General features: G+C 30.5%; 3 protein-coding genes across 3 annotated transcripts; all 3 read left to right on the forward strand.

The window, feature by feature from the left end:
* The first annotated feature begins 133 nt into the window (after positions 1–133).
* LOC113373097 (Golgi apparatus protein 1) lies at positions 134–4,119 on the forward strand. Its single transcript, XM_026613419.1, has 7 exons — positions 134–1,614; positions 1,703–2,646; positions 2,711–2,896; positions 2,961–3,329; positions 3,523–3,706; positions 3,768–3,874; positions 3,941–4,119. The coding sequence occupies exons 1-7, from the start codon at positions 249–251 to the stop codon at positions 4,100–4,102; spliced, it is 3,318 nt and encodes a 1,105-aa protein (XP_026469204.1). The 5' UTR covers positions 134–248; the 3' UTR covers positions 4,103–4,119.
* A 553-nt stretch (positions 4,120–4,672) lies between these two features.
* On the forward strand, positions 4,673–7,911 carry LOC113373099 (eukaryotic initiation factor 4A-I-like). Its single transcript, XM_026613421.1, has 8 exons — positions 4,673–4,912; positions 5,313–5,685; positions 5,903–6,085; positions 6,213–6,414; positions 6,526–6,644; positions 6,755–6,978; positions 7,076–7,269; positions 7,872–7,911. The coding sequence occupies exons 1-7, from the start codon at positions 4,890–4,892 to the stop codon at positions 7,218–7,220; spliced, it is 1,269 nt and encodes a 422-aa protein (XP_026469206.1). The 5' UTR covers positions 4,673–4,889; the 3' UTR covers positions 7,221–7,269; positions 7,872–7,911.
* A 605-nt stretch (positions 7,912–8,516) lies between these two features.
* Positions 8,517–12,234, forward strand: LOC113372292 (profilin). Its single transcript, XM_026612614.1, has 3 exons — positions 8,517–8,773; positions 10,548–10,819; positions 11,782–12,234. Exons 1-2 carry the CDS (start codon positions 8,663–8,665, stop codon positions 10,815–10,817), a joined length of 381 nt encoding a protein of 126 aa, XP_026468399.1. The 5' UTR covers positions 8,517–8,662; the 3' UTR covers positions 10,818–10,819; positions 11,782–12,234.
* Positions 12,235–21,716: the final 9,482 nt, after the last annotated feature.

A 21,716-nucleotide genomic window follows, 5' to 3' on the forward strand; every position in this document is an offset into this window, starting at 1 on the left:
AAAAAAAAGGTTATAATTTTTGTTTTGATTGGTAGCAATACTGTGTAACATCTAAGTGTCAGCTTGCTGATGTGTTTAATTATAAAATGGAACGAATATAATTGTTTATTTTAAATAAGTCAAGTTACTTTTATTTTAAAAATTTGCACTCTAAAATAGAACAAATTATTGCTTCATGTTTAGACATGATTATTGTGATCAAATATATAGCTTTTAATTACTATTGAGAAATTAATAAAACTTTTGCAATGATTTTACTCTGCTTGCTGATCTTTAATTTAGTTTTCGTTAATAGTTTTAGTTATCCTAATTCCTCATTTTCATTACGCGATGATTTTAGTACAAAACGTGAGAAGAGGGATTCTTCGTATGACACGAAATTAATAGCTGAACCGGCATGCTCAAAAATTATTCAATTGTGCAGCGATTTAAACTTACAAACTGACGATTTATATACATTAGAATGCATTTACTCCCTGAAACCTATTACTATATCATCTATTGATGATAAATGTCAGCATATTATCTGGTCTCACACTACTGATTTAATGAGTGACCATAATATCCAAAAAATTACCAAAGCCTCATGTGAGAAAGATCTGAAAATAATTGATTGTCCAGTTTCTAATGATATTGGACAACACTTAACTTGTTTGGTAGATCATTTACAAGATATTACTGATGTATCGTGTAAAGAGATTGTACAAAAGTTGGAATTTGTAGCATTTAGCGATTACAGATTAATATCATCTTTCATCAAAAGTTGTATAAATGATGTCGATAAACTATCTTGTGGTCGTCTAAGTGTTAATAGGGAAATGAGCCAAGGCAAGACAATAGCGTGTTTGCAAACATATATAAATGATCTGCCGGCTACTTGCAAAAGTGAGGTATTACATTTATCAGAATTGCAAGCTGAAAATATAAAATTGGACCGCCAACTCTATATTAGCTGTGGTCCTGACATAATGCGTTTTTGTCCAGAACTGCCTCCGGAATCTGGTTTGTTATTTAAATGTTTAATCTATCATAAATCTGAGCATACTATGAGTAGACATTGCTTCAATCAGCTTATACGAAGGGAGAAATTAATTGTGCAAGATTACAAAGTCAGTAGAGGTCTTGCGCATGCTTGTAAAGATGACATTAAAGCATATCATTGCAGAAGAGGAGTATCAAATAATAAAGATATCAGGCTAGCTCAAATATTATTATGCTTGGAAGGTGCTATGAAAAACAATAGCCGAATTACCTCTGACTGTGAAGCTGAAATGATTGAACATAGAAAAATGCTATTACAGGACTATCAGTTATCCCCAGATTTGATTCATAGTTGCCAAAAAGATATACCAAAGTTTTGTAGCAATTTAGATGCAAATGGTAGGACAATTCATTGTCTGATGGAGCATGCCAAGCCTCGTCGAAAAAAGGATCAAAGGATATCAGCAGAATGCCAAAGAGCATTAGAAACACTAATTAAAATTACTGATGCTGGTGAAGATTGGAGAGTGGATCCAGTGTTAAGAGAGAGCTGTAAGCCAGTTGTAGATGTTGCTTGTAAAGAAATACATGGAGGTGGTTCAAGAGTTATGTCATGTTTAATGGAACAATTGGGTACAATCATTTTTCTTATTTAGTATATCGAAATAATCACTAATAATTAATAATTTTTTTATAATTATCAATGATTTTTTCAATTCAGGAACAGATCACATGACTGAGGATTGTGAAACTGCTTTGGTACAAATACAGTATTTTGTAGCAAGAGATTTTAAATTAGACTCTCAATTATATCGAGCCTGCAAAGAGGATGCAATTCACAAATGTCATGCGAAGAAGGGGTGGATCAATGATGAAAATTCTGAAACTGATCCTGAGCGTGGTCCTCTTGTTTTACCTTGTTTATATCGATATGCTTACCACCCTGACTTGAATATGAAGTTAAAGCCTGTATGCTTGCATGAAATAAAAAGAGTTATGCGACAAAGAGCTATCAGTGTTGATTTGTTGCCTGAAATTGAAGATGCCTGTTTGGATGATCTTGCCATGTTTTGTTTTGAAAAAACAGGGAGGGGAGAAGAAATGTTATGCTTGCAGAATAATTTAGATTCTCTTATGCCTCAATGTAAGCAAGTTGTGTCAAATTTCACTGAAAATGAAGCTGGTAACATTGAGCTAAATCCTGTGATCATGACAGTTTGTCGATCTACCATGGAAAAATACTGTAGTGGTATTTTAAAAACTGGTAGAGATGAAGGAGATATGATGGAGTGCCTTATAGCTCATAAGAATGAACCTGATGTCAGAGCTGGAATGAAATGTCGTGCAGCCATAGAACATTTTCAATTGATTTCTCTCAAAAATTATCATTTTACCTATAAATTTAAAGAGGCTTGCAAACCTCATGTTTCTAGACATTGCCCATTATCTAATACTAAATATGATATTATTGCTTGCTTAAGTGAAGTTATTAGAAATGAAACAATTAAGGGCAACAGGCACTCAATCCCAAAGGAGTGTAGGCAACAAGTTAAAGCTCAATTATATCAGCAAAGAGAAAATATTGACTTTAATGTAAGAGTAAAAATGGCTTGTGAAGAAGATATACAGAAATTCTGCAGGAAAGTAGAGCATGGATCAGGACAGGTGATAATTTACATGCATTTATTGATACTTTCGAGTAATATTTTATATAATAATATTTGTACAGGTTTTAGAATGTTTGCAAGAACAACAAGGATCTTTGTCAAAGAAATGCCAGCATGCCTTGTTCCCCTTGAAACAGCAAGAACTACTAGACAGTTCTGTAGATTTTGCTCTATTAAATTCATGCCATGATATGCTAAAACAATATTGTGGTGATAAAGAACCTAGCCAGGCTCTCGAATGTCTCAAAGTAATAAAAAATTAGTACACATTCGGTATTAAAATTCCAATTAATTTTTTTTTTTTACTTGTAGTTGCACAGAAATGAAGTATCCTTTGATCACAAGTGTCGTTTGGTCATAATGCATAGAATGGTTCAACAAAATTTAGACTATCGATTTAATCCAGCATTAATGGCTGCTTGCAATTTAGACATATATAAATTTTGTACTAAAGCACTTGAAGAAGCTGTACCAAATGAAGAGCTAAATGGAAAAGTTATAGATTGTCTTAAGAAAAAATTCAGAAGTGCGAAATTATCAAGATCTTGTGAAGGGCAAATGACTATTGTACTTCGAGATCAAGCTTTAAATTATAAGTTGAATCCATTACTTGCTACTATGTGCAAAGCAGAAATCTCAACCATATGTAGATTGAATGAAGATGAACAAGATGCGGGAGAGGTACTTTCTATATCTTCATTAGTATTTATTAATCTTTTTTAATATTCTTTTATAGTAAAGGCGTTGCAGTCATATGCATTTTTTAAATAATTAAATTATAAAAATTTAATACTTAGTGATAATAACCTTATGATTAAATTTCATATATAAATATGATAAGGAATAAATATAGTAAAAGTACTATATATGGCAGGTTGAAGAATGCTTACGAAATGCTTTAGTGAAACATAAAATTGTCAACAAGGAATGTATGATTGAAGTGGCAGCTTTAATAGAGGAAGGTAGAGCTGACATTCATGTAGACCCACTTCTTCAAAGGGCTTGCTCAATTGATTTGTTAAAATATTGTGGAGATGTGCAGCCTGGGGCAGGAAGATGTAAGATTATTTTTAAAAAATATTTAATAAAGCACAATTATTAAATGTATATTATTCATAGTGATCAAGTGCCTACAAGTGATTCTTGGTGATAAAACAAAAACGTTAGAGGAAGAATGCTATTCAAAACTAACAAAACGAATGGAGATGTTTTCAAATGCTGCAAATGTAAGTTTTTTTAATATAGATATTAAATGTACAAAAATTTTATTTGATTGTCTAATACCATTGCAGGTATTACCTTCTGATGTTCAAGATCTTGTTGGTCAGGTTTATAGGTCACCATCAAGGAATTATTTTATGTTTATGTTCTTATCTATAGTTGGTTTGATATTCATGTTTGGTTTGTTTTGTGGCAGAATTACTCGGCGAGCAATTATACTTAAAAATAAATAATTTATATGTTTATAGAATAACAAAGATCCAAATAATATTATAAAATATATTTTATAATAAAGTCCTTTTATTGAATAGTTGGTTTCAATATACTTTCTCAAAAAGTATTTGATTTTGTTAATGTAGACCATATGTAGACTTATAACAATACAATCATTTGCTAGTATAAACTTTTCTCCATATTTTTGTTTTAATTTTAAAGTAATTAGTAACTTAAAATAAAATAGAACTAGCTAAATATATCAGAATTATCTGAATTTTAATTAAATTATTTTAATAGTTTGTCAGTATTAAAATGATTAAAGTCAGTATTAAGAAAAATGATTATATTAATTTGTTTTGTTTGAGATTCCATAATTCAAAAGTTGAAACAAAATATAATTTTACTAAAAATAAATGTCAAAAACATACATTTTCATATTTTTATTGACAGACAATACAATTTTAGTTCAATTCAGCTGCAAATATTTCGAAATTCCCGCCGTTTTTGCATCACATGCGCTTTCGTCATTCGACTGTTTCATCCGCTTCACAACTTCAATCGAACGCCAAATCTTCCGCGACAATAGTTCACTAGATCTAAATTATTACAAGTAAAAAGAACATCATAAGCAACTACAATTTTCTGTTATTTTACCTAAATTATTTAATAAAAATATATATTTTATATACACTAAATATTCACATATTTCAAGTTTTCGGCACTCAATAATTTAGCGTTGGCGCATTGATATATAGCCCTTGACGCATAGAAAGAAGTTCTTTTCCGTTCAGCAAGCGAAAGAACATGTCGTATACGTCTGAAAGAAGGTAAGAGTTTAAATTAAATAAGTTAGGAAAAGTGCAAATAATTGTGTATTTGAAGTGTGTGATAAGTTTGTGAATTTTGTGATACTTTAAAAGTGTTGTTGAGTTTGTATTTACAGTCATAAATGACATTAAACAACGCCGAACAAAATCAGTTTGCATGCCAACATGGCGTATAGCAATTTCGAGATTTCTTATATTCGCACGTGTAGTGAAATCATTAATTTAAACTTATTTAAGCTATTAAAAACAAAAACTTTGGTTATTCTAATTCATTTTTTTCATATTCGGCTATTAAATGGTACTTATTTGTCGTAGTACTTGATTTTTTGTATTATATAAGGTGTTCGTAGTACGCATTAGCATTGTGCGGTTATAATGCCAAAAATGTATTCTTTTGCAGTAATGAGGACTGGCAGGACTCAAAAAATGGCCCTTCCAGCGAAAAAGAAGCACATGCTTATGATGGGCCTCCCGGCATGGAACCCGATGGCGTCATCGAAAGTAATTGGGATGAGGTGGTTGATAATTTCGATGATATGAATTTAAAAGATGAATTACTTCGTGGAATCTATGCTTATGGTTTTGAAAAGCCTTCAGCAATCCAACAGCGAGCCATCATGCCATGCATAGTCGGTCATGATGTTATCGCACAAGCTCAATCTGGTACTGGCAAAACTGCAACATTCAGTATTTCCATTTTGCAACAAATCAAGACAAATGTTAATGAATGTCAGGCTTTAATTTTGGCGCCTACAAGAGAATTAGCACAACAAGTATGAATAATTATTTTAACTTACGTTGTTGTATTTGTACTAGGTGCTAGTAACCTAGTAGTAATTTGATATGTAGAATATAAATTCATAAATTTGTATTTTAGAGCATGTAGTGATGTCTGTTTGCAACATCTAGGAATAACTTTTACAATCAAAAATCTAGTTATTGTGACATAATTTTAATGAGGTGAAGATTATAACGTAATTATGCTTTCAGATCCAAAAGGTTGTAATTGCCTTGGGAGATTTTATGCAAGCCCAATGTCATGCCTGTATTGGTGGAACTAATGTTAGGGAAGATATGCGCAAGTTGGAAAAAGGTGTACATGTAGTGGTTGGAACACCAGGACGTGTTTATGATATGATCAGTAGGCGTGCTCTTCGCACAAATACCATCAAAGTAAGTACTTCATTAGTTAAAGTTTTTATTGATGCTGTTTGGAATTATGTTTGTGAATTATTATATCAGGAAACTTTCAAATTTAAACTAATATTTTTAGTAATAATTTAAAAATTTAATTTTTTAGCTTTTTGTGCTGGACGAGGCTGATGAGATGTTGTCTAGGGGATTTAAAGATCAGATTTATGATGTATTTAAAATGCTCAGTGCGGATGTTCAAGTTATTCTCCTCTCTGCTACTATGCCCAATGATGTATTGGAAGTTAGTAAATGTTTTATGAGACATCCAGTTCGGATTTTAGTAAAGAAAGAAGAATTAACACTTGAAGGTTAGTATAAACATACAATATCTATTTATTTTAAGATGCAAAAAAATGACTGAATCTTAAATAATTATTTCACGCAAAACTCCGTTCTAAAGTATTTTTTACAAACTTTAGGTATTAAACAGTTCTTCATTCTTGTTGAAAAAGAAGATTGGAAATTGGAAACACTTTGTGATTTATATGATACATTATCTATAACACAAGCTGTCATATTCTGTAATACACGTCGTAAGGTGAGAAATACCAATACAATGTTACTGTTAGTTAAATAATCCTTCTGAAAATGGAGTTCTATTTTTTTTATAATTGTACTAAGCTCAGATATGAATGATTTTATTTTTAGGTGGATTGGTTAACGGAAAGCATGCACAACCGTGATTTCACAGTTTCTGCCTTGCATGGAGACATGGAACAAAAAGAACGAGATGTAATTATGAGGCAGTTCCGTACCGGCAGTTCACGTGTTCTAATTACTACAGATTTGTTGGCTCGTGGAATAGATGTACAACAAGTGTCTCTGGTCATAAATTATGATTTGCCTTCCAACAGGGAAAACTATATCCACAGGTATGCAATAAGCTATTTTACTATTTATTGCTAATAGAATTATATTTATGTATATGGTTTAAATTAACTCACTTGGTATGTTTATTTTTTATTTTAGGATTGGTCGAGGTGGACGTTTCGGTCGTAAGGGTGTTGCTATAAACTTTGTCACAGATGAGGACAAGCGTACCCTGCAAGATATAGAGCAATTCTACAATACACACATCGATGAGATGCCAATGAATGTTGCTGATTTGATTTAAAATTGGTGACAGTTAAATGAGATTGAGCCAAGTGGATATAGAGGATTCTGTGAGTATCAGTGCGCTCCTAAGCGATTAAATCAATTGACAAAAACTATCTATTGCATTGTACCCTAATTGTAATTGTGTATTACCGATCTGTATAAAGTGGTATTCGCAACTATTTATATAAAAGAAGTGTTTTAGTATATATATTAGTATTCTTGTGAATTATACTAGGAATTTTGTATATGTTGATTTTACATAATGTTTATTTTTGATTTAAATATTTTTGCTTGTTTCACATTTGTAATTAACTTAAGTGTAAATAATTTTTCAAGCTTGATAAGCTCTTTGGAGCTAGAGACATCATGGTTAAAATTTTTGCAGCATACCGCAGATTGTGGTTTAAATGTATTACCTATCATAAGACAGTAATTAATTCACAATATATTTTCTACTATTTATGTCGAAATATAATTGGTTTTTGGAAAGGATTTTATAATTACAACAAAGATAAGCGAAAACACTATTCAATTTTGATAATAGTGTATGTAGTAGTGATGTCCATTTTTGTATTGATCTTATATAATTATAATTTAATAAAATAAACAATAATGAGACTTTGTTTTAGTTGAGCTGCAAATAATATCAATTTGTTATCTTTTACAGGATATTGGCATTGTCCTACAAGACTACAGAAAATAAATAACAAAAAAAACTGAATCATCATTTTTATTTTTCCCTTCCCCAATTATGTGATCTAACGAATGTAACAACTCATATTTATTTTAATAAAATAAAGTGTATATATTTTTGTTGCAAATGAAATTATGCACAAGCATCATATTTTTATATTTTCTGTTAAACTATTTATTTTAGTTAATGTATATTTAGAAATACATTGTTGGGGTTTATACTGCTTTTCAATACTCTGTTATTTATTTATTTGTGTATATATACTATTGATTATTTGCTATGCTTGCTAATTTTATTATTGTCCCAAGGTGGCAAGCTACATATTTTTCTAAATTAAAAAAATACTTAAAGGCTATGCAAGTTACTATTGTGAATTATAGTACAATGCGTATTGTAATTAGTTATGAAAATGTCATTTTGTATTGAAGGAATCTTTTATTTTACTTCCATTTGATTAAGATTTAGATCTTGAAAAAACTAGAAATTTGCATAATAAATATAATTCAAATTCAAACGTAGAGCCATTTATGATTCTACACTTCTAACGTTGGTAACACTTGCCACAAGTGCATCACTTCCGAATCGCCATTTTCTATTTCTTCTTTTTCTTCTATCGTCTGTATCATTGCGTTGTGAAAAGTTGAACATCTCAGTTTTGAGAACGCCTTGGTCGGGTTACATTCGGTTTGCGTAGTGAGTAGGATTACGCTAGTGTTTCAAAATAATTGAAAATTTTCAGTGATATTTAATTTAAATAAATCATCATGAGCTGGCAGGATTATGTAGACAAACAACTTCTTGCTTCTCGCTGTGTAACCAAAGCGGCCATTGCCGGACACGATGGCAATGTGTGGGCAAAATCAGAAGGCTTTGAGGTAAGTAATAGAATATATCGAAATTATTATGTGTAGAATTTAATGGTTCAGCCGATTTTACCTGAATGGACATATTTTTTTACCTAATATTCGAACAAAAGCTTTATGTCATTCGTGGGTTGGGCTGCTCATTATTCGGTATGCGCTGTTTCCAAGTTCAGTTATTTGTTGAAATCTGTATTATTTCTGTTCATTGTATTAAATTACAAACGTATTTTATACGATACTAATATAGTTTCATTTATTTCGTGAACATTGTAGTAACCGGCTTGCCAATTTTATTCAACATGGCGTCTTCATATTGCATTCTCCCAGACAGCTCACAAAATGTACACATGCTTTGTTATATTTTTTAATTAGCGTATTGACTTTATTCTATAAAAATATCAATCGAAAAATAAAAAACTTGAGTTGTGTATTATCAAACACACAGGAGCTATTCATTTTTACAATATAAAATTAATATCAAACTTATTTTTGCTTCTATGGAAATTAAATCATATGAATTGATTCTATAGTGTGCAGATATAGTACTGTTTGTTTTTTCTTTTGCTTTTAACTATAGCAAATTTATAACATTTAACTATAAAGGTAATTTTTTTTCGGATTAAAATTCGTATTAATTTATCATATAGTAATCTGATTAGTACAAATGTTATCTTAATACTTTTAATCCTCTTCGACTTGTGCAAATCTACAAAATAATTGAAGAGCCGCAATTTGTAATTAAATTAAAAATATATTTAATAGCATTCAACATCTTGATTATTGGTAAACTATAGAAAATTGGTAAAATACACAATTTTGAATGTGCACAGACTTGTTTGCAAGCGTTTATGATTAATACTGAAAAACTTGACTTATTTCTTTGGGAAATGCCTTATTGTTTGTTAAATTATCTTTTAACATCGATCAACATATACAGTTCTATGTAATGTTTAACGAGAAATCTCGACCTTGGTTATTTCAAGGACATCTTTCCAATACTAGTATCTTGTGGGAACCTGTGATGTACTCGAAATTCTATATTCTCTGTATGATAACACCCTAATATAGACTTAGAAAATTCTTATACCATTCTGATATTTTTGTTTAAGCCCTCAAAAATCAAGTTCTTGAGTGAACGCTGGTTTTATTATTATTACAACACATTTTATTTTTATTTCAATTATTCAATTCATTAATTGTATCTACATTTAAATTCTGTACGAACATTGAGTATAACATTTTCAGCCACATTCAGACATTGCTATTAGTCACAGAGTCACAAGTACATAGAAATTATGTGGCGTAGTCTTACTTGGCGTTTGAATATGTGTAGGGCTATTGTGGGTGGTGGGGCACAAACTTTCACTAGTTTTCATTCTGTAAGCTTTGTCGCAACAAATAATACATGAACTTGAAATATAGTAGGAAATGATTGATAGTACTAATATTACGTTATGTTAATTGGTGTTGTCAACAAGTATATACAAAATTTTGCAGAATTCTTTGTCAATTGAGGTTTCGATATTTGATTAGTCATTATAATATTCTATTGTAATGAATTTGTGGTTCTTAAATGGTTTTGCAGTCTGCTAAATCTGCATTACATATATGCAACGTGTCGAATTTTTTACGATTGCATACGTCATATGCAACTACGTATTCCCAGGTGGACTTCATTTCCCATTTCCCATCCCATTTGCATTTCATCTATCTATCTACCAAGATACTACTGTAACTATATCTTTTTAACATTGTCTCAAATTTTGGCATAAATCTTCTCCCTCAGGTGACGAAAGACGAGCTCTCAAAACTGGTCGCCGGCTTCGATAACCAAGATCTATTGACGTCTGGCGGCGTCACGCTGGCCGGCCAGAGGTTCATCTACCTGTCAGGTACCGATCGCGTAGTCCGTGCTAAGTTCGGCAAGATTGGAGTCCACTGTATGAAGACGACGCAAGCCGTGGTAGTTTCGCTGTATGAGGAACCTATTCAGCCTCAACAAGCTGCTTCTGTCGTGGAGAAACTTGGTGACTACCTCATAACTTGCGGCTACTAAATGTGAGTAGAAACATTTTGGTAAAACTTAAATTTAAATAAATTAAAATAATTCACGTCCGTGATTTTTTTTAGTTAAGTATTATTTTTCTATTTGTTCATTGAAATAACTTCGATATTGCTGTATAAGCAGTGGTGTTGTACTAATATTTTTTTTGTCGCAACGCTAAAATTTAAAAACCGGTTTATAAACCGATTCAAAAACCGGTTTTCATGTTTGTTCCGGTTCCGTTCGGAAAGGAAAGAAACAAAAATCATTACAAAACCTATTTTGTGCACATATATGTATGTTTATTACAATAATAGGAACAATTAATAAAAATTAGTTGAATTATAATTTATAAAATTCATTTATTAAATTATTTTCTGCATGTAGCGATAATTTTTTTTTGCCAGCTTATAAGCGATTGGCCGGAACGACGTTCCGGCTCGACAACACCACTATGTATAAGTATATATCAATATTAACACAATTAATAAAATAAAATCAATTAATAATATTTTTACATACCTTTATACAGTAGTTTCCAATCTTTTTATACCGCGCACTCCGTTTTTTTTTATTTTTTTGAAAAAATAATGCTCTGCCTTCATTTTTTTATAATCTAATTTTATAAATTACATAAATTTATATAAATATGTCAAATTTATTTATTTTTCATTTCAATTTCATTTCAATTTTGTGTACCTTGAGCCCGCCCTACAGGTTGGAAACCACTGCATTATCTTTATCTGATTGGGTACTTCTTGTTACTTTGAATAAGTAAACGCGTTGGGCAAAGATATATTGTTACTTACTATTATAATAATTTTATCCTAAAATATGAACTACTTGTTTAAAAACCGTTTTACAAGTTAGTAACCGTTTTGCTATATGATTCATTTGCATGTGCTTAGATTGTTCTAGTTATGTTGTACTCCTCGTTTCAAATGTATAGGAAAATTAGTTGAACTTTTTGTTGCAGGTGAAACACTGGAGTGGCCCCTTATTAATTTTTAAGAAAACTATAATAATTATAATTACGATTAATGAATAAATTTAAACAATGAAGACCGGCCAGCAAAAAGGGACAGAATTTTTTTCTCATGCCTCCTGCAATGCAGTAAAATATTTTGTGCCATTTTTGTGCCTTTGTTCCCGGTGACCTTTTTTTCCTCAGAAGGGACACCTGGAGTGTACTGGCAAAATCGAGGACATTAGTTTAAACATTTGTATTATAAAACCGTGCGGACGGCAAAATGAATAAAAAATCTTACTACGATTAAATTTGTATTAATTTCGATGTGAGGTTATCGTACTTGTGGATTTAAATATACTTTCTCCTTTAATAAAACTCGTGCTTTTGCAATTTATGATTTGTCTATTATTAGCTATTGTATGTAATAAATACTGATATGAATATTTGATACCACTACAATAAAGAATTTTATAATAGTTTGTACTAGTCTCTACAGTTTTGAAATTTTTATATATATTCGTAATTTGTGCAAAATGCCGTACGATAGGTTTGTCGGATCTGATCTCGCCGCTTCCTTCTATGATGACTGCACATTGTTTATTTTGACATATTATCTTACATCGCGCACGGCATTTTGCACAGGCATTTCGACAGTATTTAAACATGAACCGGTATTGAACAAAAAGTAATCTAAACAATGTAAGCTTTGTATCCTTTATAATTAGATATTTTTTGGTATTGTGTCAAAACTGCAAAATAATTATAATAAAAAATTTGTATTATATCCAAGTCTTTTATTTCTTCATATCTGTGGGTGCAATATAATAATGAAACACACTCATGTTTGATAAATTTATTTGACAAAAACATGATTACTATTGTCTTGACAAATTCTACAAAGTACATATTTCAATTTCAGTTCAGGTTACAAAATTTTTCAGAAGATATTCTATTTTATATCAGGATATTAAACAATATTATGGTACGTCAACGGGCCGTTGATTCCCATTTTATTCCAATTTATAGGGGCACTTCATGTGTTTATTAAGCAACTACCTGATATTTAGCTGATATTATAAAATCAGTTATTTCTGCTACATACATTAATCTAATTAAACATGAATTATTTGAATAGTAAAGGGAAATGATTTCATTTCTTTGGACTCCTGGTTCATTGTGCCTGAGTAATTTATATTACGACCACTATATCCTTATTTTTCATATATTAAGAAATTGTATTTTATTTAGTGATTCGACGTTAAATTTGAAACATTAAAGTTTGTTGGCTTGCATTTAATATAAGTTTCAATGATTAATTATCATTGGGTTGTAGTTAAAAATCACTGCGCGGTTTGATAACATAAATATTAGCTATTTCAGAACTTAATATTAACGCATACGACGTAATGTGTTAAAATGGATTCTTGTAATAAATCAATATTTATATTGGTGTAAAAATAGGTTTAATGGGTTGGTTGAATGTGTAACGAGTTGATAAAATAATAAATTCTTTGCTAAATCTAGTTTACATGCAACGTAGTGTACAGCATCACATCTAAAGCTAATAATTTTATATACATTTTTGCGAATGTCCGCATAAGTTAAGTGCGAAATTATCTTCTTTCATACTTTGAGAAATTAGTATGATGCAATGATTAATTTGCAAAAAAATGTTATTTCTACAGTGCACTAATTTTATTGACAAACTGTCTTACTTCCCCTTCGTTCCATATGCAGAACGGTTAATTGTAATTCATTATTAGAATAAATAAATAATCCTACAACCTAAAACGGGTAACTATAGTATTCAATGCTAATATTATGGTTAGGACTAAAGTTGAGGGCAGTGTACATATTTTCTTACGCCTAAAAAACATAGAACTCGGTAAATTGTCAACTTTTCGATTATTTACTGGTCCAGTGAGTAATGTTTAGATTTCTTAAAAAAGTTTTTCAAAAATCCTCTTCTTTGTTTAGGCACCACTTCCTCTAAAGCTTCTGAAACAAAGATAATAAGATTAGTATTATTATACATAAATTCTAAAAAGAAATTGACTTAAACTTTGCACAAATTTCTCGCTTAACGTACACTTGGCGAATAGCACATGCTCTATTTTCGTGAAATTCTTCGAGTTATTATTGGGAAGTGCAAAAATAGAATGCTTACTGAAAATTGATCATTTACTTGCGTGTACTCGCGAATTTAAATATTTTTTTTTATGAACGCAGAAATTGTTATTCCAGACAGATAAATTTCCTATCTAATGTTTCTCATCCTTTCGCTATTATATGGTGTATATTATCTTTTGTGTCCATTATTCCTGTCGTAGGAATGTTGTTTATTTGGATATCTATTTCCGTTGTTGCTTCCGGTTTTTTGATAAAAGAAACCTATATGAATTCTAAGCGACGACTGGTCAAATAATTTACAAGATTTGGAATTGCAAAGTTTTATGTCAATGAATATTGTTTTTCGTTTTATTTGCAAAAGTTTTATCGTCATAATTGACGATTTTTTTATGGTCAAATGTGAGCAAAATAGTGTCCAATTATTTTTTTCTTGAATTAGTATTCCTGCTGCCTGTATTTATCAATAAACATTTAGTAATTTTCATGAACATAATTTTATATTCGAAATAATAAACGTGATTGTTGTATGTTTATCAACAAGTTAGCAGTGTGATGATAATTTATATATTTATACAAATAAATGAAATTGGAGTATCTGTAATATTCAAATAGCAGTTATAGTAAATTGAATTTAAATAACGTTAATGTTTTTTTTTTTCATTTTTTGTCTGTGTGTTCCGGTTAATCTCCGAAACTGCTGGCCCAATTTTGGCAGGACTTTTACTGACAGGTTGCTGGTGTTATTTAGGCTTGAAATTGATCAATTATGTTAGTAATTTTCATCGTTTTTTCTATTAATTATTTATATTATATTATTTAAAGATTAACTTCCCGTAGGGTAAGTTATTGTGATGGGCCGAAAATCGAAATTGAAAATTTTTACATTTCTCGACGTTTTGAAGGTTACTGAACATTTTGGCATATCTCAGAAAAAATGGATGTGTGTGTGTGTATGTATGTATGGATACCAATTTCCAGTCACGTTTTCGGGCGCACGGATCAAATGATTTGAATGGTTCAAAAAACATTCGATTCCTATTGATAGGGAAAAGAGCTGATTAGTTTTTGGCAAAGGCAGGTCCAGCCGTTTCGGAGATACGGAGCAAAGAGTGCAGAAAATAGAAATCGTCTTTTTGGGAGAACGGATTATCCGATTTAAATGATCTAAAGAACGTATAATTTGTAATGAAGTTCCAGCAATTTGCCTTAAGGCACGATGCCATACACCCAACTAGTTCATTTTTTAAATGCCTACCTATTAGTTATGATTTAGAGGTAGTTGAGAAGAGTTGTTATATTACCCCAAAAATAATTTATACTAGCAATAATAAAATATTAGTAATTATTAACAAAGGAAGTGTCACAAAATTGGTTGTTTTGCCCTCAATATCGAATTCAGTTTCACATAAATATAGTCAAAACTGTACTACTGATAATATGAATAAAAGAATTCATTAAGAAACTAATAAAGTCTAATTTAAGTGTTAAATTTGCATCAACTAATTTATATCATGTAAAGATTGTCATTCAACCTGTGTCGTCCCATAAAGAGTGTATCCGGTCACGCATTGCATATGGTTAAAATACCAAATGAGAGCCAACCGAATATATTTTTTTATTTATGTAAAAAAATATATTTATATTTTATTTAAGGAAACATAGAAAAATCTATTTTAGGTTTTTTGAGTTTATTAAAAATATTCATAAATTTAAATTATATCGAGGCTTTAAAATATACTGTAGTTCTTTCTTCATGAATTCAAGAAACTATTCTTGTACATATTTTATTTTTTCGATACACTTGACTGTACTTTTTTACATGCTATTGTGTTTGTGAATGTCATATGATTGTTCAGCTTGGACGAGAGTCATTCGTAATACAGTTGTGCATCGCCATGGTAACGTAAAGTGAAGCTTGTGAGTACCCTAAAATCAGTGTTTGTCAAATAATAAGGGGTCTTCGGTTAAGACTACTACGTGGATACAAGTAACACTTTGTTAATTGATGTAATAAAATTTACTATGAGAGGATACTAGGATCGCTAGGGATACAAATAATAGATAATATAACAGGAAATAGGTATATTAATTAAATAAATTATGAATTATTAAATAATTAATAAATAGTAGATAGTATAATAAAAGAAAATAGGTATATTAATTAAATAAATTATGAATTATTAAATAATTAATATATTAATTTAATAAATTATTGAAGTTTCAAAAAAGTACTTAAGCACTGAAAATATCTTAATGCAGTTTTTGCAAATTAGCAAAATATTTGATTTCGAATTAGAATTAGTTTCTCTGAAAATGATCATAAAAGATAAAAACAGCTTGATGAATTAATCTAATTTTTATATAAATAAAGATTTGAGACTTCTTTTTCAAATGTCATCATAAGTTTAAAACTTTTACTATCAACTCGGTGGCAAGGTTAGAAAATTAAAAATGGTTAAAAATTACTTAAGAGCATCAATTGCTCAAGAACAACGTCTCAATGATTTATCGATTTTTCCGGTTCGAAATAATGGAAGAAAACCGATTATTTTAGTATAATTTCCTGTAAGTTAAGTTATAGCATTCGTCCAAAAATCGAAAATGATATTTTTTGCATATCTACGTTTCAGAGGTTTCTGAACTATTTGGCATACATTAGAAAAAATTGATGTGTGTGTGTATGAATGTGTGGATACAATTTTTCGTCAAAGATTTTGAGATCACGGATCAACCGATTTGAATGATTCGTAAAACATTTCATTCTTATTGATAAAGAGACGTTGATCAGTTTTTGGCAAAGGCAGGTTCAGTTGTTTCGAAGAACGGGGCAAAATTAATTCAGTTTTTGAGAGTACGGAGCGTCCGATTTGAATGATCCAAAAAATATTTTAATTGTAATGGCAAAATGAAGAATTGTTTAATTTTTGGTAAGGTAGGTTCAGCAGTTTCAGAGATTTAATGAAAAAAGAAAAAAATACCAGACATATGCGCATTAAAGATTGTAATAATAATTACATTTTTTTACATTTCTATTTTATTTCAGCTACGCAGCGTGATTGCTTTGATTTGATTTTTTCCAGAAATTTCAAAATAAATAAAAAAAAAAAAACTTTCCAAAATATTCCAATATTTTCAAAAATTCCAAAGTCCTCAAAAAACAATTTTTTCACAGTTATTACAATTTTTATAAAGCTTTTAAAAATTTCAAATTACTGTTTGGGAAGTTCCAGCACGATGCCACGCAGCACTAGTATTTTTCGATTCCGGTCCTGATGATGTACTTAGATTTCGATTTTCGTAACATTCCGCCAAATGTTTTGGAAGCCCCGTCGACAAGGGAGAGGCGGCGTATTATTTCAATGGGGATTTTCTTCCTAGGGGGCACGAATAGCGGATCGATGTGCAGGGAAGCCCGTGGTTTAACGACCCCCGTACGTCGTATCTCGCACAACAGCCAGAAACTATCACGCCTACGTTAGGATTGAGAAGCGCGCCGAGATACGCGAGATCGTTTACTTATCAAGACTCGAAATTATGATTATGGCAAATAAGAGATTAAAATTTAATCTCAATATTGTGTTGTTAAATAAAGGATTTGCCTGAATCAACACTTACATCATTTTTTTACGTTGGATGAATTGTATCCAGCCAATTATTGCTCATAATGTATATCCAGCCAATTGATTGCTATAAAACACGCGTAATGTTTTGACTTGACATAATATTTTTAGTTGATGTAATTCCTCTATCACATTTTAAAATAATATTTTTAAAGATTTTTTTAACTTCACGTGAGGTAAGTTATTGTAATGGGCCGAAAATCGAAATTGAAAAGTTTTACATTTCTCGACGTTTTGAAGGTTTCTGAACATTTTGGCATACCTCAGAAAAAATGGATGTGTGTGTGTATGTATGTATGTATGGATACAAATTTCCAGTCACGTTTTCGGGCGCACGGATCAATCGATTTGAATGGTTCAAAAAACATTTGATTCCTATTGAAAGGGAGATGAGCTGATTAGTTTTTGGCAAAGGCAGGTCCAGCAGTTACGGAGATAAAGAGCAAAGAGTGCAGAAAATAGAAATCGAGTTTTTGAGAGAACGGAGCATCCGATTTGAATGTTCTAAAAAACATTCAATTAGTAATGATTAGGATTATCAGATTTTGGCAAAGGCAGGCTCAGCCATTTCGAAGATACGGAGCTAAATGTGCAAAAAATGTCAGTTCTTGAAAGAACTAAGCGTCCGATTTAAATGATTCAAAGAACTTTCTGCTTGTCTTAACAAAATAATTAATTTTGGAAAAAAAATTTTTGTTTCAACTTTTTTTTTAATTATTTTTTTTTCAAAAAAATTTTTTTTTGTATATCGAAAATAATTCAGATTTTATTTTTAATGATGACTGAAGTTCTAATATGCTTTGAACAAATAATTTCAACTTTGCAATTCAGTTTATATAATTCTTATAAATATTAGACAATGTTACAATATTAATAATAATCTATTTGAAAACATTCAGTATTCCTCGAACATTTCGTTACGGTACGGGAAGTTCCAGCAATTTGCCTTAAGGCACGATGCCATACACCCAACTAGTTTAATTTTTATTTTTTAACATCCCGAAAAAAAAAACAGATCTGCTAATTTGATGTTTACTCGATGTTTTAAGTCATTCTGAATCGAATGAGCCCATATTTGGAATAAGTATGTGTGTGTGTAGTGAGCTTATTTTTGATCTTTCGACGACGTTTTCTCAAAAACGGCTGGACCGATTTAAAAATTTAAAAGCCAAAACCCGATCGACTAAACCGTATTTTTGTTACAGATATGTGTGAAATTTTTAGTCCACGTTTTAGCCTACAATCTTGAATAAATTTTCAAAATTCAATAACTGTTTCAAAGATATTGGTTGGAAATCGCGTTGATTAGTTTTTGGTAAAGATCGGCCTGGAAGAAATGTGCATTTCTTCGTAATTATACGTTGAATTTTTTCTAGTTGATTTTGAGGAAAGTTTTGTATTCGAACTACGAAAACGAGAGACATACTGAAATATTATAGACCCACGATAAGCGGTTGAATTACAAAAATTCATCACAATCTAAGCCTATCATCTATATACGTTCCGGGTTTTGCAGGTAGCTACTGATTACAGTTGACGATCGCACTTAAATAAAATACATTTCATGGCACGAAGTAAATGCTATGAAAGATGTTAAACGAATTAATTTAATTTATTCAATTGCAAATATTATAAGTATTTGAAAAGCATCAATTTGAAATTGTTTGCTTTTTAGCATAAAATTATTTTTATACTAAAATCGATTATACGTATCAGAAAGTTCATGAGACTTGGCTGAAGGCAAATCAATTATACTTGTTTATCTATAGGCAAAATGCTGCTTACAACTAGTTTAGTATTTTGACCATAATCAAATTATGATCTTGAATGTTACTTAATGGCAGATGAAGAAGGAAAGTTGATTAAAACAAAAATGTTTTAATTATAAACTAATTGTAATTATAATTTATTTAATAATACTCGTGTGTTTCCAATGGTCTGCGGAAATTGAAAATCCTGTAGGATCACTGTCTATTAACAAATGGCCACTGTCTATTAACAAAATCTCAAATAGCTCCAAATTCTATCCCGTTCGATATCGGCGACTTTCACGGGCGTGTGAACTTTAGAGCACGAACGAAGTGCGCGTTCTTGTTCTTTTTCAAGAACACAACCTTACTTGCACTTGTCGATAACGCATGCGGAGCAATGACATTGCCGCGCCAAACGGCGAAATGCAGTGGCAAAGCGCTCTTCGTGCCGCATACAAATCAATAATTAAGCCAGCCATTCATTCGTTAAAAGTCAAAACTAAACCACGAAAGGGAAAGATATCTAATTTACACACAAAAGAACTCTGCCGTAATTAATCCCTCAAGACGTACGAATGGTTGGAGAAGCTTACAAAGGATTCAAGAGCTTTCCACGCCCAGAATGAAAAGTGGCATAAATGTCCAATCGACTACTGATGAAATTGGATAATTCATCATGCTGAAAAATGGCAAATTGCAATAATTATATCTGCAAGATATATAAGGGAGACTGGGCACGGTTATGCCATTTTTTTATCTGCAATAATTTTGTTAATTTACCAATCAGCTGGGAGAAAAGTAAATTAAATAGTAATTTGAAAATTTGTCGACGTGAAAATACTGAAATACAAAGGATTCAAGAGCTTTCCACGCCCAGAATGAAAAGTGGCATAAATGTCCAATCGACTACTGGTGAAATTGGATAATTCATCACGCTGGAAAATGGCAAATTGCAATAATTATATCGACACGATATATAGGGGAGACTGGCTACGGTTATGCCATTTTTTTATCTGCAATAATTTTGTTAATTTACCAATCAGCTGGGAAAAAAGTAAATTCAATAGTAATTTGAAAATTTGTCGACGTGAAAATACTGAAATACAAAGGATTCAAGAGCTTTCCACGCTTAGAATGAAAAGTGGCATAAATGTCGAATCGACTACTGGTGAAATTGGATAATTCATCACGCTGAAAAATGCCAAATTGCAATAATTATATACACACGAAATATAGGAGTCTTATTTTGTTAATTTACCAATCAGCTGGGATAAAAGTAAATTAAATAGTAATTTGAACATGATACAAATACTGTCCTTAAATTCGAGGGATTTGCCATCAAATCAAACCATGCGAGAAAAGGGTGAGTGTCACAACCGTCCACATCCCGAAGGACATTGGTGACAGGCATAAAAATAGGTTAAAAAACCATAGTTATAAACACCAAAATGGTTTATAAGTCCTTATATTGGCGTAATAACAATAATATGTCACATAACACAACAAAAACAACCTCCATGAATAAAATATTAAAATGTATAGCAAAATATATTTTTTTAAACAAAATTAACAAGAATTTTTTGTCGAATCTTTTTTGTATAGAATATTTCCTTCCTTTTGTCTTTCATATTTTGTCTTGTTAGTTGAGTTAGAATTTTCTTATTTGTTTAATCTTCACCCGAAAGGGACAAGAAATATATGTCACAACCGTACCCACATTAATAATTTTTATTCATATTTATCATTATTAGTTGTGTTTACTATGATTTTATATATAGTATCACTATAAATTTGAAGCAAATTGATAAATTATACTTATTCTATATATTCAGCAGTTTGCCTGCTTATGCTCATAATTTCTAGAATGTCTATATTTTATTAATTAATAACCTTTTGTTATACTTATAAATTATTCTCTGTTAATCAAATTTACTTATATTTACACGTTTTATATCTATTTCTTTTAGTAATATTTTATAACTATATTCGAAACTTTAAAAACAATGAAGTGGCAATGTGGTACAATTAAGCAATAAAAAACATAATTCTTAAACCAAACCAAACCAAACACAATTCGATAATGTGACTTTTCTTAGTTTGACACTAGATTTATTGAATTATGAAATACTTTGATTATCGACCATATACATATATAATAAAATCGTTTATAAAAATAATCATAAAATAACATCTGTTATTTTAATGGATCTACTTATGAAATGACTCATATAATTCGTCGCCTATTTAATCGTAATTATTACTACGAATTCTAATTATACATTTCAGTTTGTGAAAGCGTTTACTAGTAAATAATAAGCGTTAATATTTTAGAAATCTTTTTTTTTTTGATAAATAAATGGCACAAATTATATCTTATCAAAACTGATACTCTATCATTGAACCAAATAAGATTGTCGTAAAAATTTATTGCTCTTCCAAT

Source organism: Ctenocephalides felis, unplaced genomic scaffold, assembly GCF_003426905.1.
Source record: "Ctenocephalides felis isolate EL2017-DRISC unplaced genomic scaffold, ASM342690v1 CF-g0.4_SCAFFOLD_01604, whole genome shotgun sequence".
Taxonomy (NCBI): Eukaryota; Metazoa; Arthropoda; class Insecta; order Siphonaptera; family Pulicidae; genus Ctenocephalides; species Ctenocephalides felis.